Genomic DNA, 17,886 nt, shown 5'->3' with positions numbered 1-17,886 from the left:
AAGAGGGCCAAAAGAGTCAGATGCATCCAATTCAGTGTTATACAGAACCTCCCATATGCAAAGAGCTATGCTAAGGCAGTGAACACTTCAAAGGTAAATAAGACGGGGCTCGTAATTACTGGTCATGGGTGTAATAACAGTGGGTATGAGCAGGTGGCGATGATACATGTAATGAAACTTAGGTCTTTCATAACAGTAGCATAGGGTAACAGCTTCCCTCTCAAATCTCTCCCTGATTCCTGGAGTAGTGGCAACAGTGTGTGACTGAAAATGGCAAAACAGGGTCGACCACCTTGGGTCATCATGCTGGGTGATAACTTTGCTTGTGACGAGTGGGACTTTTCCTGTAAGCACACAGTTTAGCAATGGTCCACACTGTCTGCCATTCTTAAAATAACTACTCTATCGCATGCCTCCTCATCTCTCTCAGGGCAATTCTTTACTGTACTTGTGGCAGTCAGAAATGACTGTGAAGAGCACATTTTCCTTTGAGGCAAATAGACCCCTAGACCTAAATGTAGGTTGTGGAAATGGCAGATTCTTGGGGGGCTAGGGGCTTTTTAATTGAATTTGGGAACCCAGCTAATTGAAAGAAGAAGCCAATTAACAACATCCAGTACCTTTAGCTTCAGGTAGTGATGCACTAGCCATGACAGGTTCTAGCTTACAAGAACTGATTATTACGGTTTTCAAGACTTTTGTGAACCTGTTGTTAAGCACAGGCATGATTAAAATTTAAATTGTACAATTTACAATTAAATAAATTATATTGGAAAAGTAAGGTAATAAATACTCAAAACTCATCACCTTCTAATTACTTCATTATTAGTTGTGCTCTTGGGGGCTTTTGTAGCTGTATGGAGGAAATGTTATATGATGGTGTGCTGCTCCACAGCTCTTCTTTCTTTTTTTTAATTAAGTTTTAATTTTAATTCCAGTATATTTAACACACAGTGTTATATTGGTTTCAGGTGTACAATATAGTGATTCAACAATTCTATACATTACTCAGTGCTCATCAGGATAAATGTACTCTTTAATCCCCAATACCTCTTTCATCCATTCCCCTCCCTGGCATCCCCCTCTGGTAACCATAAGTCTGTTCTATACAGTTAAAAGTCTGTGTTTTGGTTAGTCTCTCTCTCTCTCCCCCTTTCCCTTTTTTCATTTGCTTTGTTTCTTAAATTCCACATATGAGTGAAGTCATATGGTATTTGTCTTTCTGTGACTGACTTATTTTGCTTAGCACTATACTTTCTAGCTCCATCCATGTCATTGCAAATGACAGGATTTCATTCCTTTTAATGGCTGAATAGTACTCCATTGTATATATATGCCACTTCTTTATCCATTTGTCAATTGGTGGACACTTGGGCTACTTCCATAATTTGGCTGTTGTAAATAATGCTGCTACAAACATAGTGGCACATGGATCCCTTCGAATTATTGTTTATGTATTCTTCAAGTAAATACCCGGTAGTGTGATTGCTGGCTTATAGGGTAGTTCTATTTTTAACTTTTGGAGGAACCTCCATACTCTGGTCCAGAGTGGTTGTGCCAGTTTGCATTCCTGCCAACTGCGTATGAGGGTTCCTTTTTCTCCACATTCTAGCCAATACCTGTTGTTTCTTGTGTTACTGATTTTAGTCATTCTGACAGATGTGAGGTAATATCTTGTAGATTTGATTTGTGTTTCCCTGATGACTAGTTATGTTGAGCATCTTTTCGTGTGTCTGTTGGCGATCTATATATGTTGGAGAAATGTCTGTTCATGTCTTCTGCCCATTTTTTAATGGGATTATTTGTTTTTTGGGTGTTGAGTTGTATAAGCTCTTTATGTATTTTGGATACTAATCCTTTTTTGGATATGTCATTTACAAATATATTCTTCCATTCAGTAGGTTGCCTTTTAGTTTTGTAGATTGTTTCCTTTGCTGTGCAGAAGCTTTTTTATTTCAGTGTAGTCCCAATAGTTTGTTTATGCTTTTTATTTTTCCTGCCTCAGGGGACCTATCTAGAATCAAGTTGCTATGGCTGATGTCACAGAAGTTACTGCCTATGCTACATTCTAGGATTTTTATGCTTTCGTGTCTCACACTTAGATCTTTAATCCATTTTGACTTTATTTTTATGTATGGTGTAAGAAAGTGGTCCAGTTTTATTCTTTTATTACCTGTAGCTGTCCAGTTTTCCCAACACCATTTGTTGAAGAACAAATGTCTTGTTCTCATTATATATTCTTTCTTCCTTTGATGAAAATTAATTTACCATATAATTGTGGGTTCATTTCTGGGTTTTCTATTCTGTTTCATCAATGTACATGTTTATTTTTATGCCAGTACCATACTGTTTTGATTATTATAGCTTTGTAATATAACTTGAAGTCTGGAATTGTTTTATCTCCAGCTTTGTTTTTGTTTTTCAAGATTGCTTTGGCTGTTCAGGGTCTGTAGTGGTTCTCCACATTTTTTGTTTGTTTGTTTGTCTACTTCTTTGAGAAATGCTGTTGTTATTTTGATAGGGATTGCATTAAAAGTGTAGATTGCTTTGGGTAGTATACACGTTTTAACAATATTCTTCCAACTGTAAGCATGGAATGTCTTTCTGTTTATTTGCATTGTCTTGATTTTCTTTCATCAATATTTTATTTTCAGAGTACAGGTCTTTTACCTTTTTGGTTAAGTTTATTCCTAGATGGTTTGTTGTTTTTGATGCAATTGTAAATGAGATTGTTTTCTTAGTTTCACTTTCTGCTGCTTCATTAGTGTATAGGAATGCAACAGATTTCTGTATATTGATTTTGTGTCTTGTGACTTTACTAAATTCATTGACCAGTTCTAGAATTTTTTTGGTGAAGTCTTTAAGATTTTCCATGTAGCATATCATGTCATGTGCAAATGATGAAAGTTTTACCTCTTTCTTGCCAGTTTGGATGACTCTTACTTCTTTTTGTTGTCTAATTGCTGTGGCTTGGACTTCCAATACTTTGTGGAATAAAAGTGGTGAGAGTGGACATCCTTGTCTTGTTCCTGACCTTAGGAGAAAACCTCTCAGTTTGTCACCATTTTTAGCAGGATGTCAGCTGTGGGTTTTTCATATAAGGCCTTTATTATGTTGAGGTGTGTTACCTCTAGACCTTCTTTGTTTTTATCATGCTGCATAGCTTTCACAGCTTAACATTCAGGAACATCATTTTGGTAGGTAGAAACCAGCCATGGTGGGAGTATTTATACCATGGGAATTGGCAAGCAACATAAATCAGGGCTTCTCCTCAAAACTGGAACGCTAGTTGTTAAACATTTAACAACAGAATGCTAACTCCATTTACAATGACTTAGATACTGAGATTGATGGGCACTGAAAGGGGGAAAAGAAAAAGAATAAGCAATGGTGCTAAATTTTGGGCAAAACATAATCATGGCAATTGTAATACGCACAGTTGCAGATGCCCTAGGAGCTAGTGCAGAGGCTCCCAAATGTTCTCTGTTCATGGAGGCCTTGGTGTCAGGGCTCTTCAGAGGAGCAGAACTGATGACATACACATATAGACACACAAGGGTATCTGTTTAAAGGATTTGACTCATGCAATGGTGGGGCTGACAGGCTGAAAACTCCAAAGCTGAGGCTGCTGTCTTAAGGCAGAATTTCTCCTTCTCAAAGAAACCTCAGTTTTTGCTCATAAGGGCTTTCAACAGATTGGATGAGGCCCACCCATATTATTGAGAGTATTATCTTTTACTTCAAGTCATACATCTTAACCTTGTGTATAATACTCCCTTATAGCAACATGGTGATTAGTATTTCACTAAATTGCTAGTACTAAACACTGGGACACAAAATTGTCACAGTGCCTCTGTAATTAGTCCTCAATACCCCTAGGCCAGAAGAAGAAATACTAGCTGTTTCTTATTAAATCTGAACGATTGGGAATTTACATCATAAAAAGCTTAGTAGCCATTTGTAAACATTACATACACATTGTAGGAACATTTTAAAAATCTAATTCTTGGGCGCCTGGGTGGCTCAGTTGGTTGAGTCTCCGACTTTGGCTCAGGTCATGATCTTATGGTTTATGGGTTCAAGCCCCATGTCAGGCTCTGTGCTGACAGCTCAGAGCCTGGAGCCTGTTTCAAATTCTGTGTGTCTCTCTCTCTGCTCTTTGGCTGTTTGCTCTCTCTCTCTCTCAAAAATAAACAAACATTAAAAATTTTTTAAAAAATTAATTCTTAAACAGTTACAACTATTTACTAATGGGCAGTGCACAGCTTCTCAAAGCCTAGAACCAAATCGGGCATAGCCACCATCATTTCCTGTTTCACACTGATTTTTCACGTGCTGTCCATGTGAAAATTAAGGAAGTTAAGGAAAATTAGTGAAAAACCAAGCTTCACAAAGGTATGATGTCATTGAAAGAAAGTAGTAAAATCTGATGCTGAAACTTGAACTCCTTCCAACAGTTATTTTGTACAGTTTCTTACAAATGTTGAGTTTCTTTGAAAATGTGAAATATTCCATGATGTCTCTATTTCGCTGCTGTGGTCGCATGGATCTTGTCACAGGTGAGAATGGTAACAAGGATGAGCTTTGGAGACAGATCTTTCCTAGCTTAAAGATGAAGCTACTTAATCTTTGTATGATTCAGTTTCCTACTTTGTAAAATAAAGACAAGAAAGATCCTTCACAGTGCCTGACATAAAGGAGGCGCTCAGAAAATGTTGGGCGGACAGAAGGTGTACCTTGCAGTGGGAGTGGCGACGGGGAGGTAGGGCTTCTTATCCCTGCCATAGCATTTTGCTTATCCTATTCTCAGACTCCTAGAGATGATAACTGAAGTTGTCTGTGCTTGTATAGCTTTCATTTTGATTCTGAAATACAGAAGTAATGAGAGCAAGATTTCTTTACTGTCTTAGGTCTCGAAGAACTGTCTTGAGGCCAACAAATTAACATTTTGCGTGTTGAAGAGATTTGATTATCATTTGAGTACTTCCTATATAAAGATTTTATGCTGAAATACAAACTTGGTGAGTCTTACTCTGAAAGAAGTGAAGAAGGGAAGGTCTGCATGGGCAGTTGCTGAGTTTATCAGAATAGCTGTAGGTCGATCTTTTGGAAAAGAAATGTCCAGTAATGCCCCACCATGCATCTTCCCCAGTCCAATTTCAATACGCGTCTGGGCTGGGATTCGTGTGGCCTTGGGATCACCTCTGTTTCTAATGTTTTTGGACTCTGTAAATACTTTAATGAGCAAAACACAGAGATATGATGAGAAGAGGCTTGAAAGCTCCAAAGAACAGTAAAGTAACTACTTCTCTTTCTTTCCCCATGATCTAGGGAAAAATCTTTTAGTACCATTAAGCGCTCTTCCTCTTATGGGTACAGATTAATCAGTTGCATTACTACGATTCTTCAGTTGCCTTTGAGATTATATTCTACTCTGGGCTCACATTCATTTTTTACAAAAATGTTTAAATAAGTTGAGTCCCTGGTGTGTGGCATATGTTGGATCATGGAATCACATTGTTATCGTTTGCTGTTTGACCTACTGGTGTTTAATCACAGTTTTGCTGGGCTGTTTGCTATATAGAAGAAAGGTTGTAGCAATTCAAATTTTCTTCTGAGATCTTTCTAGTCTTTATTTTGTTTTTTATTTTGTTTACAAAATTTTTTTTAATGTTTATTTTTGAAGGAGAGAGAGAGAGAGAGAGAGAGAGAGAGAGTGTCAGTGGGGGAGGGGCAGAGAGAGAGGGAGACACAGAATCCGAAGCAGGCTCCAGGCTCTGAGCTGTCGGCACAGTGCCCGACGCAGGGCTCAAACTCACAAGCTGCAAGATCATGACCTGAGCCAAAGTCAGACACTCAACCGACTGAACCACCCAGACGCCCTAGTTTGTTTTTTAAATACTGAGAAGCAATATGCTATGTAATTGTGTTTCTGTGTGCGTGTGTGTGTGTGTGTGTGTGTGTACCTACCCATATAAGTTACTAATAATCATTTTTTTAGTGTTTCTTTATTTTTGAGGGGGGGTGGTCAAGAGGCGGAGGGGCAGAGAGAGAAGAGGAAAGAGGATCCGAAGCAGGCTGTATGCCGATAGCAGTGATTCCGGTGCGGGGCTTGAACTCATGAACTGTGAGATCATGACCTGAAGTTGGACACTTAACCGACTGAGTCACGCAGGTGCCCCAAATGTCTCAAAGTTTTACACGTATGAAGTAAATAATAAATTAGATGTATTCATTTGAAGACAAGGAGAAACTACCTGTATTTAAAAATGATGAGAGTATTTACAAGTTTAATACTTCCGTAATATATTAGAACCAAGGTAAGATGTGAGGAATGGAAAGAATCACATTTCTCTCTGCAGCTGCCTCCTGCTCTCTTGGACTATCCTGCCTTCAAGCTCTGCCCATGCCTCATCCCCCATATCTCATCCCTTGTTGATTCTGACCATACCTTCTGTGCCCTTCCAGATCCCTAACCATCAGTTTCTCTGAAAGAAAAAAATAAGGTGATGGTAAAGACCAAAAACATTGGCAGTTTGGAGCTGGGGTCTGCACCATCTAGGATGGCATGTTTGAAATCATCACTGTGCAATTGTCAAAACAGATTTACACAGTGAACTTACTGGTTTCCTTCAGAGGAATTACTTTTGCAAAATACGGAGTAAAAATTTTATAACTAAAATAATTCGTATTTAAAGTCTTTATTGGGAAATTGACAACATCAAAGGATGACACTAATATAGGTTATTTGAGTGATAAGATCCACTGAAGTAGAACATTCATTGAATTTTAAAACTTCTGGGAAAGCTTAAGCATTCTGATTACGGTCCTGAACAACTTCGCTAAAGAAGAGCAGCCCTTAAAAATATGAAAGGATCATTTACAATAACGCTTCCCACTGATAAATGTTGCACAAGTGCTTATTTGGAGGTTTTGGGAATGTGAACTTAGAGAAATGAACTAGAACGTACATTTAAAGACTACTGCGATCTTATACTCTGCCGCTCCCAATGAGCTGGTACAGGAGCTCCACGAGACTGAGAACAGCCCAGGACTATTAGCTCCAATTTAAATTCCTTTAGCTATCATAAACTCTGGGCAAAAGTTCACTTATTCTAGAGTATTTTACCACCCTAACTCCGTTGATGATTTTCTCTAGTCAACTTCCGAGGCACCAGATGAACAAACTGAATGGTTATTTGAGGCAACCTACCCAAAGATGAGGAGAACGTAGCTCGGTATCAGGCACGGCTAACTGACTGTGGGCATTTTAATAGTTCAAGGATGAGAGAAGTTTGGCATAGACCATGCACTCTGAAGAGGGCCAAGTCTAAAACAAATACTGCAGTGTAATCAGATGGAATCTGGATGTTCAGAAATTAAAGTGTTCTGTTTTGGGAAATGTTACCATCTTCTTTATAGTTTTAGATTTGATTTTCTACCTACCTTTTAGGAAAGGTGAGGTTAGTAATCTCCCTCCATACTCCAAATCTCTATAAAAGCCAAGAGTTTGGCTATAAAATGTGATGCATTCGGGGCACTTCATCTTGGTTGTTTGTTTGTTTGGAGTGTGCATTTTGAGGTCCCCATGTGTCACCTCTGAGGGCAGAGAGTCTGCCCCACAGACCCACAGAGGCTGACTTCTGTGGTTAACGAGGTCCTCCTGTCTCCTGCTCTTTCCCACCATGCCACTCACCAAGTCTATTCCTGGCGGTGTTCAGACCCAGGGCCATCCCTAGAGAGAGCACGATCTGGCAGAATCACATTTCTGCTGTCACCTCTGTGTCTTGGAGTGAAAACAAACATCTGGGCAGGCATTTGGGGAAAGATGTTGTAAAGAGTGACACACAGTTAAGGGAGGCATGTAAAGGGAGGAAGAGCCCGTCTCTTCTTTCTTAGAAAACATGACAATTTATGGCCTGATTGTATGTCCTTCAGCCTTTGCTCAATCTCTAACTTCCTGTTGGAACTCCCTTCTTCCACATCTATAATTTCCCTTATTTAGTTTAGAGCTAGTGATGAGTTTGATAAAAATTCAGGAACCTGGGAATTTACTGGCATGAACTTCAGGTGCCCTAAGAAAGCATGCACCTGTGTAGGCTGATTGTCTAACTCTGCACCTGATCTTGATGGATAGGCACCTATCGTCCTGAGTTGCACATAGGTTTCAATAAATGTTTGCTGAGTGAAGATGCCATCAACATTGTTTCAATCCCACATTTCTTGGATTTATGGTCTCTTATTCTGATCTCCTGGAATGAACTATTTACTATTAGTGATAATATTAATGATCTTGGAGGTACCTATTGGCACCCCAGTTGAGCTAAATGTTGTATATTAGTGATCTTGAAGGTATCTAGCGATTACTGTTTAGATCTTGGAGGTATGTAGTGGCACTCCAATTGAGCTAAATGTTGTATCTAATTATGTAATAAATAACGTAGAGAACCTAAGGGAATTTGAGAGAGTGCGTGGGAAGCTTTTAAAGGATAACGCTTTCTTCTGCTTCATGAGTTACGGCTTTGGAAAAGGCTCATTATTATATCAAATACTCATAAGTGTTAGAAAGTATGTAAGCCGAGTAAAGTATCAAATTCTTGCTTTTGGAGAAATTGGAACAGGACGGGCTAGAGGTAATTCTTTGTGTAGCAGAGTATGCCATGTAGGATTTCAGAAATGTCAGTAGTTCACGTTGCAGGTCCCTGCAACAGTGGTCTCTGTCATGAGCGCTCTGCTCTTTGAATACTAAAGCATCCATAGATAGTACATAAATGGGGAGGTGGGGCTGTTTTCTGATAAAACTTTATTTGTGGACAATTGAATTTGAATTTTGTAAAATTTTCATATTGTGCAAAATATCATTCTTTAGATTTTTGTCTCCCACCATTATTGTTCTCGGGCCTATAAATGCAGATGGTGGGCCAGATTTGGCCCAGGGGCCATGTTTTAGACACCCCTGTTCTAGGGTCAAAAACAAAATAAATGAGTAAACCTACTAAGAACAAACTATGCAATTGTCCTAAGTCTTTGTGGCCATTTGAAATTATGAGGTTACTTTGTCAAATATCAGTGACTTCAGATTGGGGGAGAAAACGGTACTTCAATAGGTCAGTTCTTCCACGAAACCTTCTTATCTCGTATATGTTAGAGAGAAAACAAGGCTCACCCTAGATTTGACCACATGTTTTACGTCCCTGATCTTGTATGCTTGGGAGCATCATCATGGTCTCTACCTAGACACTCTAGCAAGCACTTTGCATAAAAGATTTACTCTTCCTCCAGTAGGATTCTTCAACACTCTGGTAGTCTGTCCATCTCTTCACTGTCTACATGTTTGTCTGTCTGTCTCTTCATGTCTGCCAGGGCCTGCGTAAAGGCGTTGACTTCTTGGGGACACTTCCAGTTCTATAAAATATCTAATACTGCACTGAATTAGAATGGCAGCCAGTTATACATGCCTCCATGACCTGTGCTCGCGCGCACACACACACACACACACACACACACACACACACACACACATGCTAAGCTTGGTTTAAAGTCATCCTATGAAGAAGTAAGTTTTCTTCCTGTTTTTATTTAACACTTGACATACAAAATACTGATTTTCTTGACGTGATTAGAAATTACCGTGTTATCAATCCAATTTAATTTCATGAAACCATGGAGTTTCTTCCACCAATATCCCAAGTATAACTATTTACCTCAGGTCATACAATGTTTATTCTCTTTTGGTCCACCTGTCACCAAAAGTCCAATGCATTTTGCTGAAAACTCATTTGTAATGATTCAGAAGTAGAATGTAGCCCTGATGTACTAAATCTTGAGAAATGGACATTCCATTTACTCACGATAGGAAGGGGTGGGGGACAGACTACGTAGATTTTTGAAAATGGTTTATAGCAGGTCAGAGAAAGGAGCGTTATGCAGAATTGTTAATGCTAAAAGCCCATTCAATCTGGATACAGAGTTTTATCCTTATAAGTTAGTTTTCATATTTTGTAAAAAGTAAATTAGAAATACAGGCCATTTGCTTTTGATAAAGCTATTTTTCATCCTTATCAGTGTCTTAACCTCTGGAACTCTGCTTCTTCCTGGGATGTGAGTATCAGAATGACTTGGAGAAAAGTCGCAAAATTCATATTGTTCCATCCTTACCCAGTTTGGTATTGTCAGTACCTTCCAATGAGTACCTGTTAGGAACATACCTGTGGTTGAATAAGGGTCAGCGACTGCAACAAGCGGGAATAAATACACGGTGGAGAACCATGGGCTTTCTCAGTGACAGGGACTTGGAAAGAATCTATTCTAGGACTGGGATTTTGGTGGGCTGGTTTGGGGGGTTGGTTCAGAAAAGCAGGGCTTCCCCCTAGATTGGTCAGATGCTGTCAGAAAGCAGAGGTAAATCTACAAAAAGGTAACTCAATAAATCTCATCAATAAGGAAGGAGAGTAGTGTGAGGTTCAGTCTGTAAACGGTAAAGAAGTACACTCGTTTTGCCTCAGAGAGGAAGTGTTCAGTACTTTTTGGATGGCATAAGGCCTTGTTTTTGTCTGTGCTTAACCAAAATTTTGAAATGACTTTGGTTTATCTCATTTATCGTGGTCTCGGAGTAATTTTGTCTGGGGTTGGTATTCTGTGAGATTGTTTAAGTGTAATAGACTATCATGACCTAGCTGTGAGTTGCCATGCCGGCTTCTGAATGTCAAGGGCAGCCTGTTTTTCTTTCTGAATATCTATCTATCCCCCGCTCTCCTCTCTAGCACAGTTGTAGTGACTGCTACTTTTTAGTGACACATTTCCAAGTTTTTATTTCAAAATACTTTAAATGTACAGAAATAAGCAAAGATACTAGTATGATACACATCTGACGTCCATCAAACAACTTCAGAAGTAAACAATTATAAAGTATTTAAGCTCCTGTCTCAAATCCTAATTTTTCCTGGAAGTGAACTGTTACCTTGAATTTGATATTTATCATTCTCAAGTACAATGCATTTTCATTTCCTTATTTAAAAATATACATATGCTGGGGGCCTGGGTGGCTCAGTTGGTTGAACGCCCGACTTCGGCTCAGGTCATGATCTCACGGTTTGTGAGTTCGAGCCCCGCATCGGGCTCTGTGCTGTCAGCTCGGAGCCTGGAGCTGCTTCGGATTCTGTGTCTTCCTCTCTCTCTGCCCCTCCCCTGCTCACGCTCTGTCTCTTTCTCAAAAATAAATAAACATTAAAAAAATTTTAAAAAATACATACATATGCTATTTTATGGTCTCCCTTCCTCCCAGGAGTTATATAAGATCTGACTTTTGTACACATATGTTGGCATTTTTATTCAGGCATTGTTTTAAGTAGGAGCTAAAGCATCAAACAACATAAACAGGAAACACCCTACACTTCACACAGGGTCACAGGACGTAATTTTGTAGAAGTACCGTGAAACATTATAAATGGATTTTAATCACCCCATCAAGTACTTTGTACACTTGGTTTTCAGTGCCCTACAGTGACTTCAATCACAGGGGCAATTGGTTGGTTTGGTTTACGAAGATGTTGGGTGGTTTTTCCTTCTTCCCTGCACAGGCTCTGCTAAACATTTTGACACTAACAGAGCTACATCAATTGGAAATGCACATTTTCTGCATTAACAGACCGTTTTCATTTCATGAAGCAAAGCTTCGGCTCCTCCTTGCAAATAGTCCTGAAGAAAGCGGTATCACCAAAAGCAGTGGCCTAGTATATCCAGAGATAAATATGTTGAATTAAATACCTGACTTTCATTACCTCTTACTTTATATATCCGTTGAGCACAAGCATTAGTTAAGCCCATCAGCACCTTCCTCCTTCCAGGAGCACGTTTTCTCTCTGACAAGACATGTCAACGTGGGGAATGTGTGGCACATGAGACATGCCATGAAAAACATACTCGCTTTCACCGAGAGAAAAGGTGATGCGTTCTGATAGACGGACAGGCAGAGCCAGAACACCAGGAATGATACCCGTCTTTTCTTGCCTTTGCTGCCACACAGACTGCTAATGAGGCTGAGTGTCTTTTGCGTGGCTTAAGGTTTCCAAGGACACGCTTCCAACCGTATGATGTCTCTTGTCATCTGGTGTTACTTGGCGTGTTTCAAATTAAAGCAGAGACGTCGTCATGGTCTTCTGAGGTCTTTAATATACTCTCATTTACGTGGCATGGCCAGGAACTAAATATCACATGTCTTAGTCTGTTTGGGCTTCTGTCACAAATATCATAAGCTGGGTGGTTTACAAACAGAAGACATTGACTTCTCACACTTCCGGGGGCTGGGAAATCCATGATCCTAGCCCTGGTAGCCACGAGGCGAGTGTCTGCCACCTAGTTCACAGACACCATCCTTCGCTGCATCCTTCTGTGGCACAGGGGACCCCTAGCTCTCTGGGGTCTCTTTTATAAGATCACTAATCCCATTCACGCCATAATCATCCCCCAAAGGCCCCAGCTCCTAGTACCGTCACCTCGGCATTAGCATTTTGACATAGGAGTTTGGGGGCACACAAACATTCAGACCCCAACATCAGGTTCAGCTGAAGTCCTGAATGTTTGGGATGTTAAGTCTACCGAGGCCCAGATAAGTTCACGGGGAAGGCCGGACAGGGGTGGAACAGCATCCCAGGGTGGAAGGGAAAGGTCAGAGAAGCAATGTCCGCAAAGTCCTTATCATTCCACACTGACATTTGCCCTCTCATGGCAGGGGAACACTTAAGAATCTGCCCTCAAGAATATACATGCTGCACCACGGAAATGGAAGACAAGTTAAGCCAGCAGAGCAAACTCGAGTTCGAGAACCTCGTGGAAGAGACGAGCCATTTTGTGCGCACCACTTTCGTGTCCAGGCACAAGAAATTTGACGGTAGGTGGACCAGCTTCTGATTCACTTTGTTCGAGGTGTGCTTTCCTGAGGATCTTGGTTTTATGTGAAAAACATTTTTTTTTGAAAGCTGGTGCTTTCCTCTCCCTCTTAAACATTTATAACTTTGTCTATTTTTAGAAAAAGCATGAGCTTTCTTGACAATTCTTAGAGTAATATGTTACAAAGCCTGCGTTAACGAAGAGCTGTTTTGAGTTTGTGGTTTTGCCTGTGAGATTTATTCTGAAAGATTGAGCTTAATTTTTCATGATTAGAGTGATTCTAATTCAGGTTTTGTCACATCATAGCTTGTCTTAATTTTTCATCTGGGGATTTTCTTTAAAGTAATTAAGTGTCATTTAAAATTATTTGAAATATAGCAACACTTTCGAGAAGACAGGCTTGTTTTAAGTGCTAATGACACAGACTCCTTTATTTTGGAGTTTGGCCCTCCAATAATGCAGCCACATTTTGCCCTGCAGTGACAGTGCATTCTGCCCAACGTTTAAATCCTGTATTGATTTCCTGATTATAAGCAATCCACTTCATTTCTATATTCTATTTGTTAAATAAACAGTTGGTATGAGAAAGCACAGAGAGTGAAAGTGATTATTACGAGCATGGCGACATTGAATGTTCTCATCAGCACTTGAGAAAAATATTCAAGATCAATCTGATTTTCATAAACTGAATTAATAATGATCATGAGAAAGTTAAAATTCTTAGGTGGTTGCATGATATTTAACGCTCTAAGAAATGAATGCACGTGCCGTGGCTCATTGTAAACCAGACTCGCAAATTGTGGCAACCCTTCCTGGTACCTTTGGGTCTTATTAAGTTGTCCTTGGGCAGTGGGACTGCCATCATTTCCCTTATCCTCTCCAGTCCATGCACTGCAGAGCTAGTTTAGAAAAGGCTCGCCGAAGTTTTGATTTTCCTTTCTCTTTTCTCTGTAGTAGGTAAAATGTTCTGCTTCATTGCGGCTTTAACCTATTACAGCAACACCAATTCCTTTCAAATCAGCCCTCCTCGTCCTAAAAGGCAGGTCCAACCTGGTGGTGGTTTCAGTACTTAAGCTGATGTGACATTTTCCATGTAAGTCAATGGGACTTCCTCTTATCTGCCAAGTGTTTGAACATTTGCGTGGTCTTCTCTGCCCCTCCCTCTGTGTTCAGCTTTATATGTGGAGGTATATGAAAACAATTCCTTATTTAGAAGTGACGCTGTGCGTGTTGTTCCCTTGAATGAGGCGAGGGAGTACTTAGTTGTTGCCCTTGATTGACAGATTACAAATTCGGTGACATTCAGGAGCCCCTGAAGGGGCTCTGTGCTGGAGGAACTGTAATGTATCACTTCACATTGAGGCAAATTGAGACGCCATATCGTTTGTTACAGAAAGCAGGGAGAGTGATCTGGTGTTGTTGACTTTTACCTGTCTTTGGAAAACAATTCTAGTGCCTTTTCAAAGCTGGACTCCAAAATTCCGGAAAAGGAATTCTGGGACAGCCTTCGTGATACACAGCGTATATTCCTTTTAATGAAAATACTTTGTGTCTGATAGTTTTATGGGGAGCTGATTCATTTTTTTAAATATTTTTTGAATGTTTATTTATTTTGAGAGAGAGAGCCTGAGTGGGGTGGGGGTCAGAGAGAGGGAGAGAGAGAATCCCAAGCAGAACCCGACACGGGGCTGGAACCCACGAACCCCTAGATCGTGACCTGAGCTGAAATCAAGAGTCAGACGCTCAACTGACTGAGCCACCCAGGGGCCCCTGATTTGTTTTTTTAAATGCTATTCAAAAGGAATGAGCCTGATACTTGTATTCTCATAGCAATGACTTTTAACAATGACTTTTTTCCCCCCATACTAATGAATTTTACTTTTGTTTTACTAAAGAAGCCTCCATCCCTCTCTCTCTCTCTGTCTCTCCAGATGTGTTTTAAATTGTTTTATGTACTTGGGGGCACTATGTCAGTCGGTTTGACAGGATCTTGATTTTTGCTAAGATTAGATCTGACATGGGGGTTGACGAATTCTTTTTTAACAGTGCATCTCAGGTTGGGATGGGAGAGAAGTTGAGATTTTTTTCAAGGAAGCTATCGGCCAGACTTATTTTTAAAAATCAAAACGTGGCCCTGATGAACTCAGCTTTTGAAGAGCCTGTCTTAAAAAAAAATTATGAAACTATGTAAATTTGGAAGTCACCATTCTAACTTCGGCTATTTCTTTAGGCAGTTACATGAAGGTCAGCCACACAGTTGTAGGACTTATCTTCTCATCCCGTGAAGGTGATCCTGCGAAGTCACCTGTTGGGGAAAGGGGTACATTCACACAGCCAGCTTTCCGTTTTCTCCCTTAGCTTTTTTAAAAAGGAACACTTCCTCACTGATGAGTATCAGTGAGTGTGAGCACAGAAGTATCTAGGATCAGTTGTGGAATGGTACCCTGTGAGCCTTATTTTCCCAGATAAAATCCGTGGTGCCGTGAAAGACTTGGAGTTTATTTTTAGTGGTTTGCTATTATTCTGTGAGTCAGTTTGCATACTCACTGGGGTCTCTTGATCCAAAGCATCCGTTTTGCGTTTCTGCTGTGGTCCCACGTTCTCAGAGATCTTGATTTGTCATCAGGATTTTGCATGTTTTTGTTGGCTACCTGTTCTCCTTCGGATGAATGACTATTCCATGAGAAGGTGAGCACTCCCTTTCCTACCATTCTTATTTTCATTTAGGTAGAGCGGCAATTTAAGTTACCTGATACATGTGATTCAGTCCAAACCATATTCAGAGAGGATAAATTTAGCCACTATTAACCATCAATCTATAGTTGTTGTTTTCCTTATTGTACTCTCTTAGAAATGTTTTGATTCTATTTCACTTTTCATTTTTTGTGGCAGAGGTGACTCCTCAAATTTGAAATTCCCAAACATTTAATGTAACGTAACATTCTGTTTCTTGCCATGTTCCTTCCTACTTTTTATTAATGTCTTTGGTAATATTTAAAAGAAACACGGTATAGAATTATAACTATTCATTGAGTGGTCAGAAACTAACCCTGAATTAATATGAATTCTTCCCCAGCTTTCCTAAATGATCAAGCTTTGCTTCATACTCCCATTAGTCCAAAACTTTGTAGCTGAGAGGCAATAAATTGAAAGAGTACATAATATCAATTGCATACATTTTCCTTCTTTGGCAGAGGACTTTCTTATAACTGAGACGCTCTCTTTTTCTTTTTAAACATAGAATTGAAATGTTATGAAGGTATATAAAATAAAAGTTTATATTCTTGGCACTGGTACTTTTGCAAGTGGTTCACAAGGTTTGGGTTAGTTGGTTGTTGTTGTTTTTTTTTTTTTTTTTTTTCCTTCTTTCTCTGGCCAAATCTCCACCTCTGGCTCGCATCGTGTACCCCTAGAAGCCCATCACCCTGCGGACTGGGGCTTAGCCTGCAAAGATTTCCTCAGAACGATTCAGTGTTGCACTCAATTTGCTCTGTAGCCAAGACCAGACCTTTCTGTCACACCCCAGGGGTTACAATTACGAAGACCATCAGGTATACCTGGCAGAGTGATCACAGCATGACTCCCTTGCTTCCTACCTGTCTCACCTCTGCCAAACACCCGACAGCCAGAAGTTTGCAAAACAAGTAAACAAATCATATAAAAACATTCAAAAAAGGGAGGGACATCCTTGTGCACCTGCTCATTTTCCCAGGATTTTTGTGTTTAGTGACCATTTCACCTGTCAAATTGGCATTTGTGTCTAAATCGCAGTGATTGTCATGCTTCTAAGTGGCTAACTTTTAGGATTCTAGGAAAATAGACACCAACCACATGCTCATGTTGGTATAGTATAGTAATAAGAGACAACTCCTGGCCCCGTTCCTCACTCTGTATAGATGCTAACCTATCGACCGAAGTGAACCACAGTGCAGAGCTCTGATGTAAGTCAAGAGTATTAGGCTACAGACTTGGTTTCATTCTCCTCGGTGGAAACTTGGCAAGTGACTTACCCTCTCTAGACCCCAGGTTCCTCGGAGCTCTTCAGTGGGGGACTCAGCATTGAGCCCCAGACTGAGCATTCCTGAAGCCCTGCTTATCATCACTGGTACCCCTTAGACCCTCTAGTGCTTTCCAGTCTCCAAATATGCTAAGATTTCATGAACAGCAGTATCCTCTCCTCTGTCTCTCGTGTCTGTCCTGTCCCAGTTATTGTGGGGAAGAGGTGATGATGTCTTGAGAGGGAAGTGGAATGAATTTTTTTTAATCCTTAAAAAAGAAAATTACCCACCTAAATATAGTCTTGCCCCCAAGGAACCTGGGGCCTAGAGAGGGTAAGTCACTTGCCAAGTTTCCACCGAGAAGAATGAAACCAAGTCTGTAGCCTAATGCTCTTGACTTACATCAGACTTATAAATAGCAATGGAAGGAACTTGACATTTGCTTGAAATTATAACTAAGCTTTTATTTGTTTCGAGTGGACACTGGCTAAAAATCATTGATACTCCTTTAACAAGGCAACGGTGATATTGGTGGGTAAAGAATCTAGCCACATTTTTGGAAAAGGCAGGAATAGTATTCAATTAGAAGTTGTCTGTCAATTAAAGGGGAACGGGTGTTTTGTGCAAAAATGTTATTGAATCAGCTAAGCTGTATTATTTATTCTCCTTATCTCACAAAGCCCTGGTAGCTTCTGTCTTAACGTGAGCACCAGCACCCTATTCTCCAGGAACGTGCATGGAATATGGATTCTTGAGAGACAGGAAAATTTCGTTGAAGGGATATTTTATTTTGCTTATTTTTTCTTCAGATTTATTTGTGCCGAATTTTATTCACATTTGAAACTCAATATGAGAGTTTTTGTTGTTGTTGTTGTTGTTAAGTTTGTCATTCTTGGTCTTATTATTTTACTTTCCTTCCTGGTTTTTATTTATGCATTTTAATGACACACATTTGTCCAGAGATTTTTGCAGCAAGTAAATTTTTAAGAGCAAAAAATAA

General features: G+C 39.9%; 1 protein-coding gene across 2 annotated transcripts in view; it reads left to right on the top strand.

Moving 5' to 3' along the window:
* GPC6 (glypican 6) overlaps positions 1 to 17,886 on the top strand; it is a 1,113,151-nt gene that overhangs the window by 274,277 nt on the left and 820,988 nt on the right. For both annotated transcript variants that reach the window (XM_019444088.2, XM_019444089.2), the window contains exon 2: positions 12,731 to 12,889. In XM_019444088.2, the coding sequence (XP_019299633.1) occupies positions 12,731 to 12,889 (159 nt within the window). The remainder of the gene's footprint in view (positions 1 to 12,730; positions 12,890 to 17,886) is intronic.

The sequence above is a fragment of the Panthera pardus genome, unplaced genomic scaffold, assembly GCF_024362965.1.
Source record: "Panthera pardus isolate Hobbes unplaced genomic scaffold, ASM2436296v1 HiC_scaffold_1, whole genome shotgun sequence".
Classification (NCBI taxonomy): domain Eukaryota; kingdom Metazoa; phylum Chordata; class Mammalia; order Carnivora; family Felidae; genus Panthera; species Panthera pardus.
This window is presented reverse-complemented; position numbering and strand designations above follow the sequence as displayed.